The sequence below is a fragment of the Mus caroli genome, unplaced genomic scaffold (assembly GCF_978045245.1).
Source record: "Mus caroli unplaced genomic scaffold, Mus_caroli_1 scaffold_12, whole genome shotgun sequence".
Classification (NCBI taxonomy): Eukaryota; Metazoa; Chordata; class Mammalia; order Rodentia; family Muridae; genus Mus; species Mus caroli.
The window spans coordinates 37,383,477-37,398,983 of NW_028227267.1; the positions used below are offsets into that span (position 1 = coordinate 37,383,477).

The 15,507-nt window shown below is 44.0% G+C and overlaps 2 protein-coding genes and 1 pseudogene across 2 annotated transcripts in view; 2 read left to right on the forward strand and 1 right to left on the reverse strand.

Moving 5' to 3' along the window:
* The window catches only part of LOC147001755 (uncharacterized), a 347,644-nt gene extending 347,372 nt beyond the window's left edge, over nucleotides 1-272 (forward strand). The window contains exon 4 of the mRNA XM_085828571.1: nucleotides 135-272. Within this exon, the coding sequence (XP_085684697.1) occupies nucleotides 135-176 (42 nt within the window). The 3' untranslated portion in view covers nucleotides 177-272. The remainder of the gene's footprint in view (nucleotides 1-134) is intronic.
* Nucleotides 273-7,871: 7,599 nt separating this feature from the next.
* LOC110288168 (ribonuclease 2B-like) lies at nucleotides 7,872-8,335 on the forward strand (annotated as a pseudogene).
* Nucleotides 8,336-14,602: 6,267 nt separating this feature from the next.
* Nucleotides 14,603-15,040, reverse strand: LOC110289041 (angiogenin). The gene is given in 1 exon segment (XM_021155246.2): nucleotides 14,603-15,040. A coding segment is annotated over 1 exon segment (438 nt).
* Between the last annotated feature and the right edge of the window lie 467 nt (nucleotides 15,041-15,507).

Here is a 15,507-nt window from a genome sequence, read left to right on the forward strand (position 1 = left end):
CAGAAAAACTAGGCAAACTAACACACTCCACCAATCACAGTTCAGAAGGAGTTCCCTAACTTTCGTTCAAGCCATGTGGGAAAGGCTATGGTAAGCAGCTGAGCTGTTCTCTATGTTTGTTTTTGTTTTTGCAGATGGCCCATCTTTTGCGTGGCTGCCTTGGGTGTGCTGTGTGAGACCAGGACCCCAGAGACTTCATCCCAGGATTGCTTCTCACTGCTGTGATGCCTTTCCTGCCACTGTTACATAGCCTAATGATTCCTGGGCATCAGCTCACCCTATTGGGCAGATTTCCTGAAGATCAATATGAAGATGTACTTTCAGATACTAATACTGTTGAGATGAATTAATGACCTTATAGTATTCCAGGTATGATTCAAGTAATTTTGGGAAGAAAATTTTAGGAGATGGTTTTAGTTGTTTTGCCAGAAAGGTTACAATAAAATCAGAATCAAGAACAGAAAGTGCCCCCTCCTCATAGAATAAGTAAAGGCTGCATAATAAAGAGTACAATGAGCTTTCATAAATGGCTCCAAGACGAGAAATGGGATTGGAACAAGAAAATGATCAAGGAAAAACATTCATTTAAGGTCAGGCCCAAGAATGAGGCCACAGGTGTGCACCATAATAGAGTGAGGTCATGTGAAACTGTTGCTTTAAACTTACAAAATGAAATTGCTTTGAACTTATTATCAACATACCTTTTGTATAATATTTTATCTGTGAGGTAATTTTATAAAGAACTTTTGTCTAAGAAGCTATAAAAAGGCTGAGAGAAAACATAAAGTGTGGCTATTGGGACTCTGCTCCATTTACCAAATGTATGGTGTAGTATGTATATACTATATATATATAGAGATAGATAAATATATATATGTGTGTGTGTGTGTGTGTGTTTGTCTATATTCATGCACACATATACATATGTAGGTATATGTGTAAATATATAAGTATGCATGTGCACTTGTGAAATTCATAAAACATGTGGTTGATCCCGACCAAGTGAGTGTGTGTGTGAGTGTGTGTGTGTGTGTGTGTGTGTGTGTGTGTGTATGTGTGCATGACCTTCTCACTATCCTTTTCTTTCTCGACAGACCCTTAAGAGTTACAAGAGTTCAGATTTTCTTCCTGGGAACTCTTGCCAGGCCCAAATAGTTAAGTTCTGCTCCCATTACCACTATCTGTACTGACCCTGTAAATTGCCTGTTGCTATTAGAGGCAACAGGTTAGGGTATTGGCTGCTCTCAGGGAGATCAGGGTGGGGTATCAGCTGCTATCAGCACAGATCCCATTGCCATCCCTTGCTGCCTTCCTCACTTTACCTGGATGTCAAGCTGGCATTCAACATAACTTCTATTGTAACTACTTCACCTATGTATGGTTGAAACTAGAATGCTAAATGGGAAGTGGCCGTGTCCTAGAAATAGAAATACTAATAGAACAGATAACTAAGAATAGAAAAGTAAGCAAGCCACTTCAGCAGAGAGAGGTGTCAGGAGGTTTCAAAAGTATAGCTGAAGCTGAAGGGGCAGTTTAAGGGCCATACTCTGAAGTGAGGTTATCAAACCTTCCCATGTAGCCTATTTAGACAGGACCATGGATCTAGGAATGAAGGAGTAGACGCAGCCTGTCCCACTTATCAGCTGCCCTGCTGCGGGTACAAGAACTTCACTCCCGGGAGAAGCTTGGTTGGATTCTTGATTCTTGATTCCAGAAAAGCTCTTTCCTGTGCAGCCAAACTGTAAAGCTTGTCACATCAGCAAACACTCACAACCTGCTCCTCCTCTGCCTTTGTACAGTGCCGCAGTGTAAGTCAGAAGAGAGAAAGATCAATACTAAAACGTCTGGGTTCACGATGGCAATAATAAGCTCAGAAATTTGCTCTTTGAGAGTTAGACCACGTTCATGCTTCGGTTCTGTACTCCTTGTGGGCTGGAACCAGGTGAAGGTGCGCCCCCTGCTGGCCAAAGCAGCAACTCCCGGGAGGTGGAGTGGCCTGGCTCTCTTGCTGTGCCAGGCTGCATACTAAAGGATTTGTATGTGGGGAGGGAACATAGAAGCAGAAGAAGGTAGGCCAGAAAGACCCTGAGAGCAGAACACAGACAGGCATGACCAGAGCAAGGAGTGGAGCTAGAGTAGACCCTGGGCATTCCCAGGAATGACTTTCTAGATCATGTTATTTTAAGCAGGCAAACACCTTTGGCTTGAACTCTAATAAAACGTCAAGGAAAAAAGAAACTCTTTCCTGCCTGCTTGTCCCCACCCTCACTGGCAAGTTCTTCTATCCTGTTGCTAAAACATTCCTTTGACACTCTAAGAATCAACTTCTTACAGTTTCTAATATAGACTGTTCTCCAGGAATACTTTAGGTTTCCAGCTTTGATTAGGGCTGCTGAGACTGTTGTGTTTTACTTAAAAGAGAGCAGGATATGTCTGTAGAGCCCGGTATGGGGCGGTGGGAGGAGGTGCCTCTGTGGGCCCATGCTAGGCATCCCTTCCCCCTGAGGGACCAGCCATACAACAGGTATAGAGTAGAATAGAGTTTATTTAGGGAAGGGGACTTGAGAAAGGAGTACAGACGGGGAGAGAGAGAGAGAGAGAGAGACAGAGACAGAGACAGAGACAGAGACAGAGACAGAGACAGAGATAGAAAGAGAAGAGTCGCAGCCAGCCAGGAACATGTGGAGAGAGGGGGTAGGGGGAAGCAGAGAGGAAAGAAAGAGTCAGGGAGAGAAGACAGTCAGAGAGAATAAGAGATCAAGGAGTGGGCAAGCAGCCTCTTTGTAAGTAAGCCAGGCCTACCATGCTATTGCCTGGTAACTTCTGAGCAGAGCCTAGAAGGAATGCTAACAGAGACATGCAGGCTTGTGGACTGAGAGTCTCTCAGGTTCTCTGCCTCTCCAAAGCAAGACAGACATTTGTCAAAATACCTAGACTATTGTACCCTGTAAGTCAATAACTCCTGTGTGTGTGTATGTGTGTGTGTGTGTGTTCCCTTTAGAGAGCATGTAGAAACCAATTTATCCACACATGGACTCATGCAATCAACAGATGTATAACTGGGGACCACTAACGAGGATTAGTCTGCGTACTCCCTTTTTACAGATGAGCACTAAAGGACTGGAGGCCAGACTCAACCTCTGCTGTGAGAGGCTGTCAGAGAGAGAGGTTGAGGGAGGGAGGGAGGGAGAGATAGATAGAGAGAGAGAGAGAGAGAGAGAGAGAGAGAGAGAGAGAGAGAGAGAGAGAGAAAGAGAGAGACTGTTTCTTAAAGGCTTTAGCTTTTAGAACATTTGCCATTATCTCCGTCATAAACCCTTCCTAATACATTGGAGTGAGAGCTAAGACTGTCTGCTTCTCCTTTATCAGCTCCCCTCAGTTGACAAGTTGCAAGGGTGGTCTCAGGCTGTCCCATGGTGCAATAGCCAAGTTCTCTGCATCTCGGAAAACAGATTGAGAAAGATGCTTATTACTGTGCAATCCGGGTTCCTTTCTACAGGTTGGTGGTCTCCCTAATAAAGGATTTTTAAAATATACTCAGAAGAAAGCTCATTTTATCAAAATTTAGAAACAAAACAAAACAAAACAAACAAAACACAGAGAGGCAGGCAAGCTGGCCATCCCAGCACATCCACTAAGAGGGAAATGAAGAAGACAGAAAAGTCTTGCCTTTTAAGTATGAGGCAGCAGCACATGTCAGTAAGCGTCTGCAAAAAACAGTGTCTAGGCAGAGAGAGAAAGCTCAGGCATGTGGGAGGTCAGTAGTGTCCAGGCAGAGAGAGAACACTCAGGCGTGTGTGGGAGGTCGGTAGCCAAAGGAAAAGGCATGATTTTTTTTATTGTTTTAATTCTATCTTTTTGGTTAAAACTTGGGAAAGAAGGCAGGCTTCCAGGTGGAGATGTGTGCGTAACTGCCTTGAATTATCATTCAGGGTTATTATTCTTCCAGCTCTGCAGTCTTTGTGATTCAGCTTTCCTAAGGAATAATCCCTGCTGTAATTTAGGAGACAGTGCAGGTTCAGAGAAAGCAACTGAGGTCAGTCACCGATCTACATACCTAACACTCATCTAGCTCTACACGGTTGCCACCGTGTCTTGGTGTACACAGAAAAGGAAACGTCACTGAAAGAAAATCTCTGGAAATAAACCGCAGTGACTGAGGTGGCTTGCCTTCACCTGACGCCAACTGGGTTCTTGTCCCGCCCTCCTCGAAGGATGGAATGGAGAGAAAACAAACACTCCAAGCAGCAATGTGCTTAACTGTCAGTTCAGAATTAATCACCTTAACTGGATCCAACAAGTTAAAACGAATCATCACACGGGATTTAAATGAACCAGTGGGGCAGGTCTCTGAGGCTGGAAAGAGCTCCTGTCCACAGCTCAAGTCCAGTGTCTTAGATGCTGGAGAGGGACTGAGTTACCCTCTTCTTGTAGCTTCTAGTCAGTCCTGGACCATGACTTGAGAGAGCACCCTCTCTCCAGGATGGAAGCCTTAGATGAGGGAGCTCCAGCTGCTCTGTCCCTGCTGAGCCTTGAAGGCAGTCTTTGTTCTCCAACAAATGAGAGCTGGGAGCTAGACCTGTAGTCTTCAGGCTTCCTCCTCTGCAGAAAGCAGGAGCTGGAGGGGAGCGATGGGCAAGCAAGCTCCTTCCCACTGGTGTGCACAGATGAGCTTTGAAATCTTCCTCTGTTTCGTTTCTTTTATTTCCTGTTCTATCACATTTTGTGTTCTGAGTTCCAATCCCAGACAACCTGTGCTCTAATGGGCTCATTGTGGTGTGCAAATAATGTTTAAAAAGAAATGAAACAAATCAGAAAAGAGCTGTGGAGTCAGTCTCCTCTGAAAAACACCGAGCCCACCGCAGTTACTGAAAGTTCACGATCAGGTCAGCTGTTCTGGTGGCAGGTCTGTGTCTCACTGGTAGGGGAATTGATAAGAAAGTTTCTGACCAGGCTGAAAAGATGGTTCAGCTTCTAAAAGCACTGGCTGCTCCTCCAGGGGATCCAGGTTTGAGTGCCCTTGCATCCACATGGCAGCTAGCAAGTCAGGGACTGCAGTTCCAAAAGAATCTATCGCCCTCTTCTGGCCTCTATGGGCACTGCGCATGAGGTTGACAGATGCAGGCAAAACACCATATATCCACCACACCCCCCCACACACATATAAATATACATGTATAATATGTGTACATACATATATACATACCTTTAACGTTTCTCTCTGTTCTAGCTGACATGTGACATTTCAAGACTTCCATGCTTTCTTCCTCTGGGGGATTTCAGAAGGATGGGCGGGTGAGTCTATGGGTGGGTTCCTTTTGCCTGCACCCTTTATAGTTCCTTTCCTCGGACACTTGAGTAGAGCAGCTTTCTGAAAACTCAGTGTGGTATTGGTGAGGGAGGGGCACCTACCACTAACTGAACAAACAAGTCTTACACCATCAGCACTTGTGGAGGCTCACATGCTGCTGGCCCTGCTACAGGAACCATGTCCTGCATGGTTCCTTTCCTGGTGACCATACAGGACACAGCACCCAAATAAATGTTTTCTTTTATAAGAGTGGACTTGGGCCGGGCAGTGGAGGTGCATGCCTTTAACCCCAGCACTTGGGAGAGAGAGGCAGGCCGGTCTCGGAGTTCAAGGCCAGCCTCATCCTGTCAGTTGGCTTTCATGTTTGGGGGTCTGTGGCACAGAAAAGCCCATGATGGGACATGTGTATTAAAGCAAAACTGTTCCAGGTCATGGCAGAAGAAAGGAGGACAGGAAAGGGCATAGTGACCCAAAACATCCTTCAAGGGCAAGCCCATGGCATCCTAGCTTCTTCCTGCTGAGTCTTACTTCCTAAAACTGAGCATCCACTCACAGCAGCACAGGCTGCTTACAACCTGGCTCATAAGCTGGGTCTGGAAGTGCAAGTCTGGGACCCTACAACTTCCACCTGAGGTAGAAGGACAGAAAAATTGAATCCAATCTGGATTTCTAAGCAAGATCAAACCAAATGCAGGCTCCAGAGTGACACCCTGTCTCAACACTCCTTAGCACTCCCAAAAAATCACTCCCTAAAAAACAGGTTACTGTGAAAATTTTATAAGAGCTGTGCACTGTCATTTCCATAGACAACCGGAGCACTTGGCAAAGCTGTCAAATACTACACTGACACTGTGCATCTGTCAGTAGGTCAAGAGCAGTCATTGCAAGAGGATCCCAGGGTTGAAGAAATTCCAAGTTTTGGACACAATCTCTCAACAATGGATTCTGCACAAAAGACATCTATCAATTAGGACAGCAAAATACTCACTGTAGCTTATAGGTCAAGTGCAGAAGTATTCCCTGAGACAATAACTTATGATATTCATCAAGTTTTGGAAAGAAAAAACCCAAGGACTTACTACTAGGATATTACTCTGGCTGTACTTCACAGCAGAATTGTGAGCAGGTCTGAAGATGTGTCACTGGATTGGAATGCAAGGGAGATTTGGATAACAAAAAACTTAGAGAGGCATTTAATCTGTTGAAGCCAACTATCTTAAAGTATTTGATGCTGCAAATGTAGTCCAGTGACAGTGCACAAGGCTCCAGGTTCAAACCACAGCACAAAGAAAAACAAATAAAAATTCTATTACATTTAGTGTATCTGTTTTAACATTGGCTTATGGTAAGTCTTGCATCTTAGATAAAGTGGTGCTCTCCTGAGCATCCATGGTGGAAAACTAGTACATTAGTGCTAGTTCTGAAGCACATGAGGGTAGATGGAAATTTACAAATGAATCTTTTACAGGAACCAATAAAAAATACTGTGCAATATGAATACAGTGTTTTCTTATTGTTTCTAAGTGCAATTTTTATAGTTTAATTTTCACATGTGTCGAGACTGATATGTGCCACCTGTGTACAGGTACTAACAAAAACCATACAGGTGTCAGATTCTGTGGATCTGGAGTTATCTGCAGTTGTGGTCTCTGGGTGACAAACTGGGGTGCTCTGGAAGGGAAGGAATCTGGAAGAGGGGAAGTTCTCATAATCACTAACATCTCACCAATCCCTAAGGATTATTTTTACTTATGCGTCTCTGTGTGTCTGTGCACATGTGTATGAACATGCCAACAGATGCTATTAGAAGACATAAGATGTCCTGGAATGGAGTTACAGGCAGTGGTAAGCAACCTAGCACCTGTGCTGAAACCAATCGTGGGTGCTCTGGGAGATCATCAGGTGATCTTAACTACTGAGACATCTCTGCACACCCCAACATCATATAAGTTTAAAAATGAAAGACAGAAATATAAGTGTCTCTTATGATTCTGGCTTTCCAAGGCTTTTTATTTCTAACTATGTACTCAGGCTAATAGAAAATTTGGTCTGTCCATTACTGAAAACAGTTATGAAGTGTGCAGCCAATCAAAAGGATTTCTATGTAGAGTTCAGTTTCAGACTTCAAACTGCCCTGCACAAGAGGACTTGGAATTTGATTCCTTACAATGGAGCCAGCAGCACATGACTTGGCCAAGTGAAGAAACAGAGAGCTGGTTGCACAAGCAGGCAATGTGCCAATCTGTGAGTTCTGCATGTTGAAGACTCTGAGCCACCAGCTCTACCCACAGAGCCTGCTGTATATCGATGGGCCCAAGTCTAGTTCACCCATTATCCCTGATTTCCAGGACAACCATCACTTAGTTCCATAGGAGCCACAACTCAGACTGGGTAAGACACTGACTATGTAGGCCTGTGACAATTGTGTGGCAGTGATGGGGCAGTGTCCAGGAGAAGTCACACAATGGACACACAGTAACAGCAGAGGGCCTTCAGGAAGACATAAGGAAAACTGAGGTAGGGTGGGAGTATTCATTTCTCTTCTGTTCTCACAGGAAACATGGGTCCAAAGACGCTTGAGTTCCAACTTTGTCTCCTGCTGCTTCTGGGACTTCTAATGCTTGTCTCATGCCAGGCAAAAACCCCTTCCCAGTGTTTTGAAATCCAGCACATATATAATAGCGCCTATCCCAGATGTGATGATGCAGTGAGGGTCATTCACGGTTATAGCGGAGTTTGTAAGGACAAAAATACTTTTCTTCATACAACTTTTGCTAATGTTGTCCCTGTTTGTCGCAATCAGCCTAAGATCTGCAAAGACAGAAGAAGTACAAATGTCATGATAGTTCATCTATGATACCTGTAATAATCTGTGATCTCACAACTTGGTCAAACCAACATACACAATGCAGACACAAAACAACAGTAGCAAAGAAGACCTACACAGTTGCCTGCAACCCAAGAACTCCACGGAACGGTCCCAGGTATCCAGTCGTTCTGGTTCACTTGGATGGGACATTTTAGCTCCAGTGCCAGCACTTTGTACCTCCCCTCATTTGCTACTGCCAAGATCATAGTAGTGAAGAACCAATTCCTCTGTCTGCACTGCATATCAGCACCTGTCCTCATGAAACCTGTCGCTGACTCCCTTTAATTTAGCTGAACAGATTTTTCTAGTCAATAAACACCTTTGCATTCACACCTCAGACTCTAGTATCTCTGTGTCTGATATGGGTGGGGAGAGAGGAAGGTGGAGAGACAAACACAGAGACAATTCTCTCTCTCTCTCTCTCTCTCTCTCTCTCTCTCTCTCTCTCTCTCTCTCTCTCTCTCTCTCTCTCTGTGTGTGTGTGTGTGTGTGTGTGTGTGTGTGTGTGTGTGTGTGTGTGTGTGTTGAGGCAGTATCTTATACCTTTTGAAGCATCTTCTCAGTCCCTGGAAAAAAGTGAATCTGAGAAGAGATGGGCATCTTCCCTGAAAGTTCACACAAAACATCTTACCTGAAGTTTCTCTATGGGAGGAAGTGGCTGGCAGAGGAGACCAGGGAATTGGGACCTCTCGGTGAGGCTATCCCTTGCCCTCTCCCTGCATAGCTGTCTTCAGAGGCCAATTCTGAGATCATTCAACACAAACCGGGAAGGACAGATTCCAAGATGGAGGAACTGGAATCTGCACAGAAAAGAGATGAATAATGAGAGGTCCTCCCCTGACTCCTGAGGACAGAACTGTAGTCAGGAATCAGTTTCAGACAGGAAGGTGCCATCTCTTTAAGGACATAGGTAACCCTGGCATCAGCAGATGTGGCCGTGAAACTTCCTGGAGTGTCAGATGCAGAATGGAACAGAGGGGTGACATCCTCAGATCCATATCTCTGACTGTCAGTCTAGATCCCCAGCTTCCATTTTGCTGTTCCTCTCTGGGATCCCAGATGCAATACTTAGCCTCTCCTCAGGCAGGCCTGCAGGGAAGCCACTACTCTTGAGCAGCAAATGGAGTTGTTGTGGAATCTGCCTTTCTGGGTTGGTGTGGAACCTTGCTGAGTCTGGCATGGCCTTAGTGGGGACAGAATGACAGGATTCCTGCCCCTGGAACAGGACCAGCAGATGTGGACTTCCATGGCATGAAGCTTATTTTTATAATAATGTACATATTTTCATGTTCCCTTGACCAGTGTCCTCCCTGTTAACCTGAATGACTCCATAAGTATCAGAGATAGCATGAGATAGTTAAGGTGTGGCTAATGTCTTAGCATAATGGTACAAGCTGGGACATTTAGTGTAGTGTTTTAGGCTGTAGAAAAGAATTCTTAGAAAAATGACTGTGATATTATATGATTTCTCAAATATGTGAATATTAAGGATGCAATATGAATTATACGAGGGCCTTCATGAATGTGAAGGAATAAAGGCAGCTGTACTATAAACCAGGATGTCAGAAAGACACAAAGGCAGGCACATTCCTGAATTCAAAGTCAGCCTGGGACACAGCAATTCTAGGCTCAGGTGGGGCAGAAATGGTAATTTTAGGACTAGAAATTTCAGGTCCCACCCAGCAAGTTTACCATCCTGCTTGTCAGAGGCAGGCAGATCTCTGAATTCTTTTGCAGTGTTAAAAGAAAACTTGCTCTTGCTGTTTCCTAAGAATTAAGGTCCTGGGGTCACAGGATGCTGAATCATGGTATAATCAAAAGAAAACTTAGAGAGATGTCTAGAGATTTCCAAAGAAAGCAGATCTAAGAGAGAGAGAAAAATCAGAACAGAGAGGAAGCAGGTTGGAAAACTGTCTCCAGCAAACAAAGGTGGCCAGCTCAGACCCAAGATTTGACTTTGAGGGGTTTGTTTTTGCTGCTCTTAGACACTCCTTGTCTCAGAACCCATCCTCAACCTGAGGCTGATCCATGGCAGAATCTGCCCTTTTCACATAAAACTACATTTGAGGAACTTCAGGGATTGACATAATCTAGTTATTTGAGATGAAATTGGGTACAGCCTAAGGGTCTTCACTATGTAGCTCTGTATGTCCTGGAACTTACTTTGTAGACCAGGCTGGTTTTGAACTCACAAAAAAACTTTTCAATTTTTACTGATAATTTTGTTACCTAAGGCTATTTTCCAGACCTAGTAAGAAACAAGTTTTTGTCTGCTCAAGAATCTTTCAGGTCTGGTATAGATCTTAAAATTACTTTAACTCTCCTGGTAGGTCATGGTTAGATTTAAGATCAAGCATAGCAAAAATAACAATGGAGGAACAGGGCTCTCAATGTATGCTAAATTATCTATTTACCAACAGAACTTAAACAGCAAGAAACTCAGAAGTCAAGCTTTCTGCAGAGTCTGAGGGGACAGAAAAAAAATAGTAACACAAAAGGGAACCAATGTGTGTTTTGTGCAGAAAGCATCTCCCAGGCCTTCATATGACAGAACCAACTGTGTTAATGACAGGAATCCATGAAGTTCAGACCCTTGCTCAGGGAGGTTAAGAAGCAATGGTTTCGCGGCAGTGCTCAGAGGAAGAGTGTTAATCAGAGGCAGATACAACCTAAGATCCACACTCTGTTGTGCAGAATGTGACTGTTGGGAGGCAGAACTGGAAGTGTGGGTTCCAATCTGGAGCTCACTCTCCAAGCCTAATAAAAAATGGATCCATGCAATAGAGTAGAGCAGGCATGGTGGTCCAGAGTTACAACAGGCATGTGAGGGCTGGGGGTGTAGATCAGTTGGTAGTGCTTGCCTACCATGTCCAGAATCCTGAGTCCAGTGCCTAGCACTGCATAGACAAAGCATCCCATAATCCTAGTATCTTGAGGTAGAGACAAGAGGATGGAAGTGTGAAGCCAGCCTGCCCTACACTGTCAATTGGAGGCTACACTGAATCCCTGAAACCCTATCAAAATCAAAAGCAAAATACAAACCAACCAAACACCACCAACAACCCTGTGGGCCATGGCATGAAATCTGTGATCACTTTCTCCCTGCCATTTCCAACCTCTCCAGTCAAATGCTCCAGCCATAGCCACAGCTTTTCTGCCTGGAAGTAGGGTGACTCAGACAAACAAAAGATCACTGAGGGGATGACCACAGAGAGTCCTTATAATGACCACAGCTTCTTGGTTCTCCCTTTGTTTCCTAATACCATGCTGTGAGTACCTGCACTGCCATTCTCTCCTGCAATAATTTAACACCCCTCCATAGATACCAAAGTAATGGGTCAAAACAAAACCTTCCCTCTTTTTAAGTGGATTAGTTTCAACATTTTTTTCCACAATAATGGGAAGAATACTAGCACAGTGTGGAGTTGGGGAGATTCCTTAGCCTCTCATAGTGAACCTCCATATAAGCTACAGAACTACAGTAGCACCTTTTTGTAGAAAAATTATAAGAAGTAGATTTTTAAACATTTAATGGAAGGTCTTATAACAGGGCCTCCCCTGACGTGAGTGGTCAGTAGTGGGTGGCAATTGTTTCCCATTTGTCCACTATGTCCTTGAGTGTGTAGCTGTGAAGAAAGGTGAAAGGCATTGAAAGCAGGGTCACACTGAGGTTAAGGGAGGCAGGTGTCCTTCTCCCAGAAGGCAGCATTACTAACAGTGCATAGAAGGAGAAGAATCAGGCAGTGCTGAAGCACAGAGAGGTTGACTCTTAGAGATCAGAGGAAGGTGTGGCAGTCAGAGCAGCTTGCCTTGGAAGCTGCTCACCACCTTGCTTTTTCTTGTTTTCCTCCTTGTTTTCCTCTGCTTTCTTCATAGCAAAGGACTGCAGTGTGTTGCTTTAGGTATTGCTGCTTACTCTCTTTATTTTGAAGAGTGAATTACACTCTCAAAGAGTTGGAAGTCTGTGTTCCAGGGGAAAGGTCCTCTCACATTGCCTGTCATCTTCTTCCTTACATGCCACCATTCCTTGATCTGGGAGATTTTCTTGTCTTGCCCTTGCACAGTCAGCAATCACAGATGGCTTTGTCTTCAGCTTCTCGAATGGTTTATTGCTGAGACACAAGGCCTTATCTGAAATTTGATGATTCACTCTAAACAACTTCATGTTTTATGACAGAGCAAACAGACTTGGTACCAAAAATACCAGGACTGAATTCAAACTGCAGAACAATCCACTCATGTTATTGATTGATTGATTGACTGAGGATTGATTGATGATTGATTTGTAGGAGTAGGTTGTCTCCTTCTACCATGTGAGTCCCCAGATAAAACTTGCATCATTCTGGGTGTGGTGGTGCATGCCTTTAATCCCAGCACTCAGGAGGCAGAGGCAGGGGAATTTCTGAGTTCGAGGCTACCCTGGTCTACAAAGTGAGTTCCAGGACAGCCAGGGGTACACAGAAAAACCCTGTCTCAAAAAAAAATACAAAACAAAACAAAACAACAAAAAAACAAACAAAAACTTAGGTCATTATTCTTGGTGGCAAGCATCTTAGGGAAACTTTTCTAATGAGGGGCATTTTAAAAACCTCTACCTGTTTTCTGAAGTAAAGATGGCTCTTCCTCTGCTGAGCATGGACCTGCAGCCCACTTCTCAAACCCTTCCTAAATCTGAATACTCAGGAAGGCTGGGCTCACTTGGGTACTGGCTATGGCTTGAGTACAGGGAAAGTGGGGCTTTGGTGGTTTTGCATCTAGCAATTGTTTTCTAAATAAAATACCTAGGCATGTGTTCATAAATCTTTGCTAACAGGACATTACCTACTGAGCCTGTGCATCTGACAGCACCCAGCAAGCTAGGTTTATTCATAGCTCTTATACTTAAAAGAAATCTGGTTGAAGAATGGGAAAATAAAATCTTTCTATAACTTCCTCAAATCTCCACAGCTATCAAATTTCATTCAATAAACTAAAAAGCTTAATGAGAGAATAACATAAACTAGACATGTTTTAAATATTTTTTTAGATTTTATATTAGATACTTTCTTCATTTACATTTAAATGCAATCCCAAAAGTCCCCTACACCATCCCCCTGCCTTGCTCCCCCACCCACTCACACCCACTTCTTGGCCCTGATTTTTCCCTGTACTGGGGCACATAAACTTTGCTAGACCAAGGGGTCTCTCTTCCCAATGATGGCTGACTAGGCCATCGTCTGCTATATATGCAGCTAGAGACACAGGCTCTGGGGGTACTGATTAGATCATATTGTTGTTCCACCAATAGGGCAGCAGACCCCTTCAGCTTCTTGGATACTTTCACTAGCTCCTCCATTGGGGGCCCTGTGTTCCATCCTATAAATGACTGTGAACATCCACTTCTGTATTTGCCAGGAACTGGCAAAGCCTCACAGGAGACAGCTATATCAGGGTCCTGTCATAAAAATCCTGCTGGCATATGCAATAGTGTCTGTGTTTGGTGGCTGATTATCTGACGGACCACCAGGTATGCAGTCTCTGGATGGTCCATCCTTTCGTTATAGCGCCAAAATTTCTCTCTGCAACTCCTTCCATGGATATTTTGTTCCCTATTCTAGGGAGGAATGAAGTATCCATGCGTTGGTCTTCTTTCTTAATTTTCTTGTGTTTTGGAAGTTGTTTCTTGGATATCCTAGATTTCTGAGCTAATGTCCACTTATCAGTGAGTGCATATCCAGTGACTTCTTTTGTGCTTGTGTGACCTCACTCAGGATGACATCCTACAGATACATCCATTTACCCAAGAATTTCATAAATTCATTGTTTTTAATAGCTGAGTAGTACTCCACTGTGTAAATGTACCACATTTTCTGTATCCATTCCTCTGTTGACAGACATCTGGGTTCTTTCAAGCTTCTGGCTATTATAAATAGGGCTGCTATGAACATAGTGGAGCATGTGTCTCAGGCTGTACAGGAGGAGAGGGCAGGGGGATATCCTTGGTGTGCTGGCTCTTGATCCTAAACTTCTTTCCAAAGGGCTCCATTAGTGTCCTATTACTTAATAGACAACTTGGCTCTTTTGAAAATTGCCTTTCATGTCTGTAAATCAATTTATCATCCTCAGCACCATAGAAAGATGAAGTCTACTTTCCCATTGACTGGCAGGTTAGGATGAATACCTCTCTGTGTCCCAGCCCCTTACTCCTGGTGTACAGCAAGGAGAGAAAACAGGAAAAGCTGAATTTAGTGGGAAGTAGTGATATTGCAGACTGAGTCTTAATGGCTTTTGAGATATTTTATTTCTGTGCATTATAAATCAGGAGATGTATGTTTCAGATAATTTATTTGCTGGCCACTGACAGTGAACACTGAAGCAGTGATCATGGCTGTGAGGGGAGATAAAAAGAAAAGAGAGATAGGCATGTGCCAGGGGCCTGCGGACTACAGACAGATAAAAGACTCATCGAAATGTTTAGGGAAGCCATTCTTACAGGCGATAACAATATATCAGAACCCTGCAGAGGCTCGGTACCAGCATGGAGGTCGGGGAGACCCTCCTGTGTGCTTGTAAGTGGTGACCTGGAAGCAAGAATTGCTTATTCTTAAGCCTTCTCTGTAAGGGCTTCCATTCTTTACACAGATGGCATTGGTTTTGTTCTTGGTGTCATGGATAAAGGGGTTGACTTCTTTGCAGGGCGAGGTTAGCTTTGTTTCCTTCATCATAAGTTCACAGTATCTGTCATCCTGGCCCTTTGGCTTGGCATCATAGTGCTTAGTCAGGAATTTTAAGTACCTGTAGTCATCCTGAGCCAGAGTGGGAGGGATCACAACCAGTCTAAGCACAAAGACCAACAACAAAGGGCCTGGGCTTATCACCATCACTTCCAACAGGGATTCTTGCCAAGGGCAAAAATGCAGGAGTGGTCCACTGTAGAACCACTTTCTAACTTAGACTAAGTGGGTGGAGACTTTCCTCTCTGAAAGAACATGATAAATCAGTGTCCTCGGCTACCTAATTCCATCTAGGCCTTGGCCTTCCTAACTGACTCCATGGCACAGCCATCTTGCTCTATTCCTTAGGTTCACCATCATCCATAGTATGACAAAGTCTATTTTATATTCTTAATTCACCTATTACTTAACTTGATAACAAACATTACCCAAGTCCCTATTGGGCCCAGAAACTGTGCTAGATCCTAGGGCACAAAGACCTTTAAAATACACTAAGGGCAGGTGCACTATGTGTCAGCAAGGCCCAGCTTCTTAGGAAACAGAGACAGGAGGATTCCTTGAATCCCGGAGTTCCACCCTAGCTTGGTAAAGTAGAAGACTCTGTTTGATTGTTT